The sequence below is a fragment of the Perca fluviatilis genome, chromosome 3 (genome assembly GCF_010015445.1).
Source record: "Perca fluviatilis chromosome 3, GENO_Pfluv_1.0, whole genome shotgun sequence".
In the NCBI taxonomy this organism is placed as follows: Eukaryota; Metazoa; Chordata; class Actinopteri; order Perciformes; family Percidae; genus Perca; species Perca fluviatilis.
This window is the reverse complement of record NC_053114.1, coordinates 29,540,114-29,548,078: the sequence shown is the minus strand read 5'-3', so window position 1 is coordinate 29,548,078 and position 7,965 is coordinate 29,540,114. Positions and strand designations below refer to the sequence as shown.

The 7,965-nt window shown below is 40.2% G+C and overlaps 1 protein-coding gene across 1 annotated transcript in view; it reads left to right on the top strand.

Moving 5' to 3' along the window:
* rnaset2 (ribonuclease T2) overlaps positions 1-6,472 on the top strand; it is a 10,867-nt gene extending 4,395 nt beyond the window's left edge. Inside the window, exons 4-9 of the mRNA XM_039794374.1 lie at positions 3,402-3,459; positions 3,812-3,876; positions 4,206-4,319; positions 4,647-4,692; positions 4,837-4,911; positions 5,605-6,472. Of these exons, the coding sequence (XP_039650308.1) occupies positions 3,402-3,459; positions 3,812-3,876; positions 4,206-4,319; positions 4,647-4,692; positions 4,837-4,911; positions 5,605-5,799 (553 nt within the window). The 3' untranslated portion in view covers positions 5,800-6,472. The remainder of the gene's footprint in view (positions 1-3,401; positions 3,460-3,811; positions 3,877-4,205; positions 4,320-4,646; positions 4,693-4,836; positions 4,912-5,604) is intronic.
* Positions 6,473-7,965: the final 1,493 nt, after the last annotated feature.

Below are 7,965 nucleotides of genomic sequence, written 5' to 3'. Positions count from 1 at the left end.
GTGTCAACAAGATGCGTTTTCAACTAAGACATTGTTTAAATTCACCTACCCTGGTCCCTGTCTCGATCCTGCCGGTAGCTAGCTTGCCCTGCTAGCTGATAGCCGTTAGCTGCTAGCTGCCGTCCGGTGAGTGTATTCAGACAGGCTTCTGTGATAATCATCCCAATAACAATCAACGGAGCGGTTGTTGTGGCTATGTCCTCCAGAGGACAGGTCATGTCACGTCTTGAAGTGTATTCCCCCTAAAAAAACAGTAGTGCGGTAGTAGCTGTTAGCTGCCCTCCGGTGAGTGTGTACCGCCAGATAGCTGTTAGCCGTTAGCTGCTAGCGCCGTCACGGAGAGTGTATTCAGCCAGGCATCTGTGATAATCATCCCAATAAAAATCCACGGAGCGCCCGGTGGGCTAGTGGATGTCCTGCATAGGACAGATCATGCCTTCGCAGCGAAAGGTTTAGATTATTTCCCCCTCAAAATAGGTAATTGAGCACTGTAGTGGTTATGACCATATCAGTGACAGTAGCTAAGTTTCCATCCACTTGTCAATCGAATTATCTGAAGTTCGGTAAAAAAAACTCATGCGAATAAAGCTGGTGAAAGTGTGTTTCCATCAAACAGCTTTAAAGCGAATAAAAACCTGTGCGTAATGACGTCACATGCTGTTTTGCGATTAAATTGGTATATCGAATTGATTTGAGACATTTTATGGTGTTTCCATTCATTTTTGCACTGAATCGCACAAGATTCGTGCTTAACTTTGCGAACAAAGTTTTGCTAGAAAAAGTAGTTGTTAATATTAGAAGCCAAGCTATAGCCTAAGCTCCGATGGGCCTTTGGCTGAGGATCTGATCCAGCTCATCAAAAGGTGGAACTTGCCTTATATTTTCCCTCCGGCACCGCGCGAGACAACTCTCTTTTTGAGCCGTGTATCGCTGTTTGAGCGCTTCCATTTACTCCGCGAGGACGTCCCACGGCTTGTCGTAAGGGACATTCTAAAACGGCATAACGCAGGTTATCAGTATTCTAAACAACGATCAGTCATCACCTGATGTATCGTGGTCATATCTTGTCATGAAGCCTGTCAAAAAAACGAAATCGAAATCCAACGATTATAAGTTATCTCACGTTAATGTGTCAGATAACGTCCATAATATTTGGACATTGGGTTAGATTTGACCGTTTTAAGTGGTTATGATGAGCAATATAGAAGAGGATTTTTTTGGTGATGATTGATCGTTGTTTAGATACATTAAACCACGTTAAGCTTTTTCACATTAGGACTTATAAAGCCAATGAGAACCGTGGAGAGTCAACCCCCAGCCGCTCCGCTGCCCTGAAGCAGAAACGCTTAATGTCAGATAATGTCCATAATAATTGGACTTTGGGTTCGAGTTTTTTACAGTTTTCAGTGGTTATGATGAGCAATATGAGAGAGAAATTTGGTAATCACTGATCATTGTTTAGGTACATTAAACCACGTTAAGCTTTTTCCTCGCCATATTAATAATATTAATACAGCCACTGATGAAGAAAATATTAACGTGAGATAACTTCTATAATCGTTGGATTTCGATTTAGTTTTTTTGACAGGCTTAAGTGTTCATGACAAGATATAACCATGATAAATCTGGTGATGATCATCGTTGTTTAGATACATTAAACCACGTTAAGCTTTTTCAAGTTTAGCGTTTAATGTCCCTGTCGTAAATTGTTGGTCATTTCCTTGGCGGCCCCCGGATAAATGATGGCGTTTCTTAGATTTTTGCTATCTAAAATAGCTGTTATATTTTTCTGGTAAATTAAATTAAAAAAGTATCTCATCTCCTCGTTTGTCCACTTACATCTGTTTTTGTTTTGCAAACAGAGCGGAAATACTGGGCGGAAATTAACTGAAACTTCTTCTTCTTCGTTTTATTGCGGGTTGCAACCATAAAATGACCTAAAACTTAATTGCAATTCATTATTTATTCGGCAAATAACGTTTCCATCAGCGTTTATCGCATAAGCCGTATATCGATCAAGAGAAAATCCGATGAGACCGAACGTATTTCATTTGAGTCGATATTCCGTTTCCATAAGGCATTTTTCATTCAATATCACTTAATTCGGATAAAAACGGGTCGATGGAAACATAGCTTATGTAACTACATGGAAACAGGATAAACGATGAGAGTTGGAAAGAACGAGACTGACAGACAGAGGGGAAACAGGCAGATGAACTTGCTGCTCCAAGCACAAGCTAAAGCTAGCCTTCAGTAACTGGGGGACATAGCCACACCACCGGGCGGATTTTTATTGGGATGATTATCACAGATGCCTGGCTGAATACACTCACCGGACGGCAGCTAGCAGCTAACGGCTAACAGCTATCTGGCTGTACACACTCACTGGAGGGCAGCTAGCAGCTAACAGCTACTACCGCACTACTGTTTTTTTTTTAGGGGGGAATACACTTCAAGACGTGACATGACCTGTCCTCTGGAGGACATAGCCACACCACCGCCGCTCCGTGGATTGTTATTGGGATGATTATCACAGAAGCCTGTCTGAATACACTCACCGGACGGCAGCTAGCAGCTAACGGCTATCAGCTAGCAGGGCAAGCTAGCTACCGGCAGGATCGAGACAGGGACCAGGGTAGGTGAATTTAAACAATGTCTGAGTTGAAAACGCATCTTGTTGATACGTAAGGGCCCTGTTCATGTGGCACAGACATATTAATTGCATTTTGTGTCTGTTAAGAGGCACAAATGCACTCTAAAACTTGCCCCGAGCACTGCTGTTTTAGCTCAGGGGACACTTGTAGTACGTAGCTGCAGCTTCTCCGTGTTACCTGCACTGATTCGGGTCGGGGTTTTTTCTATCGAAAGTACTCGCGTAGCTATAGCGATCAAGATTAACGTAAAAATTGGCCGGAATTCTCCTTTAACCACTACCTATTGGGTATTACCACTTTAGAAAATTGGTAAATGTCTTGTCTGAAAATGTTTGTTATTACAACATATTATATATACAGTATAGGAATAAAATCCAGCTCAGAACTTACTACAGGGATGTAGCACATTTTTGTCACTAATGTATTTAGGAAAGTCACTATCTATTTTGCAAAGGCGCCGTTGCTGCATCTGGGGCTTAGCGCCGCCTGGTGTTGGTTTTGATTGGTTTAAAGTAATACAAACAAGCCAGAGCGTTTTTTTCCCCTTTCTCAGAATAGATAAGCGGTAAGATAGGTCTGGCAATGCAAGACTATTTGGGGAAAGAATTGCCAACGCATGGCAAAACTGCTCTTTTGAAAAAGCCATTGTTAGTTTGTTGTAATACCAGTTTTTGCTGCCTGTTTTTTTCTCTCTATCTCTGCAAATGAGTAACACAGGGCAATATTGTGAATCTTACCGTTTTCCAGGCCAGATAAAGGGATTGACTGCAATTCATCGTGGCATTTCAACTCTTCTCAAATAGAGGTACAACACTGTTAAGACTGAGTGTGTCTTAACAACTTGGTGAAAAATTCTTGTAAAGTAATTTATATTATTTCTGTAAATCAGTAGTCACTTTAATTTATCAAGAAGAACAAACAGACACCAGTTACACCAATGACAATTGGCAGGACTAAGAAAAAACGGGAGAATACTTGGTTCTTCATAAAGCTAGATGAAAAGCTCTTTTAATCTAAAGCACACAAAACAGAGGCAGACAGTGAAATTTGACATCACAGAATTTGGGAAGGGGAATTTATGATTTTTCTCCTCCTTTTCATTAGCTTGTATACTGATACAGTAGATAAAACATCTGTTTTGGGGTTTGTGTTTTCAGGACCTGCTTCCAGACATGAAGACGAGTTGGCCTGACTTGCTTAACCCCTTGTCTGCTTCTTTCTGGTATTGTGTCAATCAATCTATGAAACTTTTTTAGTTTGGTATGTTCTAGAATCCTTTTGATGGCTATAAGCATTGACTTCTACGTTTTTTCTGTGACGGCAATATACAGCCATTTCTGTCTTCCTGATACTCTACTGCACAATGTTATGGTATAGTATATGTAGTCTCACACTACATAGCTGGAAATACAATAGAATGCAGCGTCATGCATTTATCAATTTGCATGCATAGATTACAGTTGGTGACAAGCACACTGTGCTCAGATATGTATAGTTAACCAGCTCTGACTACAGGATCACATTTGTTTGTGTGTCTGTCTGTCTCAACAGGAAGTATGAGTGGCACAAACATGGTACATGTGCAGCCAAAGCACCTTCTCTGAATAGTCAACATAAATACTTCAGTAAGGCACTGGAACTATACCATAAAGTGGATTTGGACAGGTACAACACACACACACACACACACACACACACACACACACACACACACACACACACACACACACACACACACACACACACACACACACACACACACACACACACACACACACACACACACACACACACACACACACACAAACACACACACACACACACACACACCTCAGAAACAATGTCTCATTTTCTAGTTCTTAGTATTGTCTTGATGTTCCTGCAGTGTATTTCAGAATGTGACTGTTGTATAATTATAAAATTATTTTAATTCACTCTGGATGAAAGCCTAAACAGCTCAAAGCTTAAATATAAATGTTTCTGTTATTGTAGCATCCTGAAGAAGTTTGACATCACCCCTTCAGAAAAATACTACAAGGTAGGTCTATTTATATTTTAACATCAAATTATGGTATATTAAAATCTCAAATATCAGTGTTATGTTAGGAATAAAGCATGAAAGTAACTCATAATAATGTCTGTATTAATACTATTGTTTTTCTCTAATCCCTAATGTGTGTAGCTTTCACAAATTGAAGGAGTCATAGAGAACTTCTACAGCGTCAAACCTAAGATCCAATGTGTCCATCCATCAAAGGTATAGTTTCATTTAAATAATGAAATCATGACTTGCTGTTTGTGTTTTGCATTGTCCTACTTTTCAGCAATGTTCAGGTGCATTTTTGTGTCAGGTATGGTTGTATTTAAGCTATGTTTTAAAGGTCCCATGGCATGAAACTTTCACTTTGAGGTTTTTTAACATTAATATGAGTTCCCCCAGCCTGCCTATGGTCCCCAAGTGGCTAGAAATGGCGATAGGTGTAAACCGAGCCCTGGGTATCCTGCTCTGCCTTTGAGAAAATGAAAGCTCAGATGGGCCGATCTGGAATCTGCTCCTTATGAGGTCATAAGGAGCAAGGTTACCTCTCCTTTCTCTGCTCTGCCCGCCCGGAGAATTTGGCCCACCCACGAGAGAGAGAGAGAGAGACATCATTTCAAACAAGCGAAGTGGCAGTTGGTCAAGGCCACACACCCCCCCTCCACCTTGCCCCCCCATCTCTCCTCCTCAATAGCTACAGAAACAGAAATGGCACATCCTAAGGGAAGCTCATTGTGGGACTGGCTCTAGTGGCTGTAATTCTGCACCAAGGCTGAATTTCGGGAAAGAGGCTTCAGATACAGTATTAGGGGACCACTAAGGCCTAAAAGCATCCAAAAAGCAGCATGTCATAGGACCTTTAAATTTTGGCTGACATTCTCTTCATTAAATGTGTCTTTTTGTGTTTCACAGAATGCTGATTTCCAGATTTTGGGGCAGATTGAGATCTGTTTCAACCCCGACTTCACCCTCCTGGACTGTGAGAAACAGTTTACAATGGAGACAACATCTAAGGGAGACTGGGACAATCCCGTTGCGGTTGACAAGGCATCTGGGTTCAGTGTGTGTGACCATGATATGCCAGTTTACTACCCACCTCTTCCATAAAACGCATACATGTGCAAACTGAAACGCAGAAGCGCACTACGACCTTACTTATACACACACAAAGAAAACATACAAACAAATTAACTGTACTGTGATTTAACATGTGCGCACATACTGACAAACTATAATTCTATTTTTCTCAGGCTTCACAATGAACATCATAACTGCAATGATAATGTATGTCAAAAATACCCTTACACAATCTGTGCAGTCTGAAAACATTTTTTAACTGCATTGAAATTCTGTCTGTGACAGGTACTTGAAAAAGATCTCCTGTGCAAGGTTATTTTTATATCCTACAAAAACCAGGACACACACTCAACCACTACTTAGTGCTTTAATGGAATTATGTCCCTTCCTGACCCTCACTATTAGATGAATCCGATATAGAGCACAGCATGTTTCTTTTTTCTTCAGCTCAGGTCAGGTCAGGTCAGGCTGGCGGGCCGGCAGATGGACACTTTGTACATTGTTGGCAAATGAGTGGAGCCTTACGTCAGATTTGCAGGTGACTCTTACTTAATGTTATTGGTTGTGTAGATGTCAAAACATATATTGTGACAGCTGGCCATATTTTATACCACATTTACGTGCCACCTATTAAGTGCCATCTCTTTTTTTGCGGGGTGATCATATTTTTCCTTATTAAATAAATGCTTCTTCCACATTATAATTAATTATATCTATTAATCACAGTACACTACACAGATAATATTGGATAATATGCATATTTTTGGGATAAGGGTCTTTATTACATAACACTGCTGCTTTTCAACAACATCCACAGCTTTCAGGTATTCTACACTAGTGGTAGTTATCATTAGCTACCTTCTCATTTTTGCCAAGTACATAGGCCACTATTCAATGTTGTGCTGTAGGTCTGGTTAGGTCGGTCTATGTTGCTGAAACAGGATGGCTGGTCACTTTTGGGAGTTAAAAACTAGGGTTGGGTTCCGAACTCTGTACTTTTTTTAGGTACCGACCGAATTGGTACTACCGAGGACCGATTCACGCTAAATCAAACGGTACCAAATTCCGGTACCTGTGAGCGCAAGCTTATCTGTCCTCTCTGCATATTGACAGAGAGCGGAGCTCCAACACACACGCGCGCGCGCAGGTGCGGATGGAATAAACTCGAGCAAACTACGTCGGCTCTGCAGTTTTGTTGAATGCCAATAAAGTGGTTTCAAGTATGGTTACAGTTTTTCAAAACTTCACGCAGACAGCGTTTGCGATATGATATTAATGGTGAGACGAAAGCATTCGCTGTGCTGTTGACGTTACACTTCCTCTGACACAAGCAGGCACAACAGTGGTTTCTATGCCCTGGTGACTGACTGACAGGCTGAGGTTGTAAGGCAAGGCAACTTTATTTCTACAGCACCTTTCAGCAACAAGGCAATTAAGTGTTTTACATGAAACATTAAAGAGCAGTTAAAAACGGTCAAGATGAAAATAAAACGAAAAAAGAATAATATACAAATACAAGAATAAAAGTTACAGTGAGTAAGAAATCAATTATTCAATTTAATAGGTTGTAGGAGGAGAGTGGGACGGGTGTAGTGTAAAATATTCTAAATAAATAACAATGTTCTAAGTAAATTGGATAAATAGGTTTGGAATTATTTTTACAACTGAAATAATTTTTTTTACAGTAATTACAGAGAGAAAGTACCAAAAAAAGGTACCGTTGGGTACCAGAACTGAATTTCAGGTACCGGTATAGGTGTGAACGGTACCCAACCCTATTAAAAACCAATATATAACCAATATATAGACTGTAAAGTAAATATAGTATTTGGTGTATAGAGTAAATGCTTGAGAGTCTTCTACATTGTTCTTTTTTAGTAGATATGAGTCCAAAAACCCAAGTACTTTGCCATGGAAACCTCACCACCCACAATTAACACAATACATTACACAAGTCAAGACACGCAAGGTCATTACGCACAATTTTTGCCAAAATTTTTTATGTCTGTACAGATAAATTTCTTTTTTCTCAAGGATGTAGCAAATGTTTTGGTAAATGCTGTTTAATCCAACTGATTTGTAAAATGACTTGTTTCTATTGATGCTGTTTGGCTATGGCTGTTTTTGTGCATAGAAAAATCAATGTAGTGTAAGCTGAAAGGTAAAATGATAATTGTAACTGCAGCTACAGTGTAC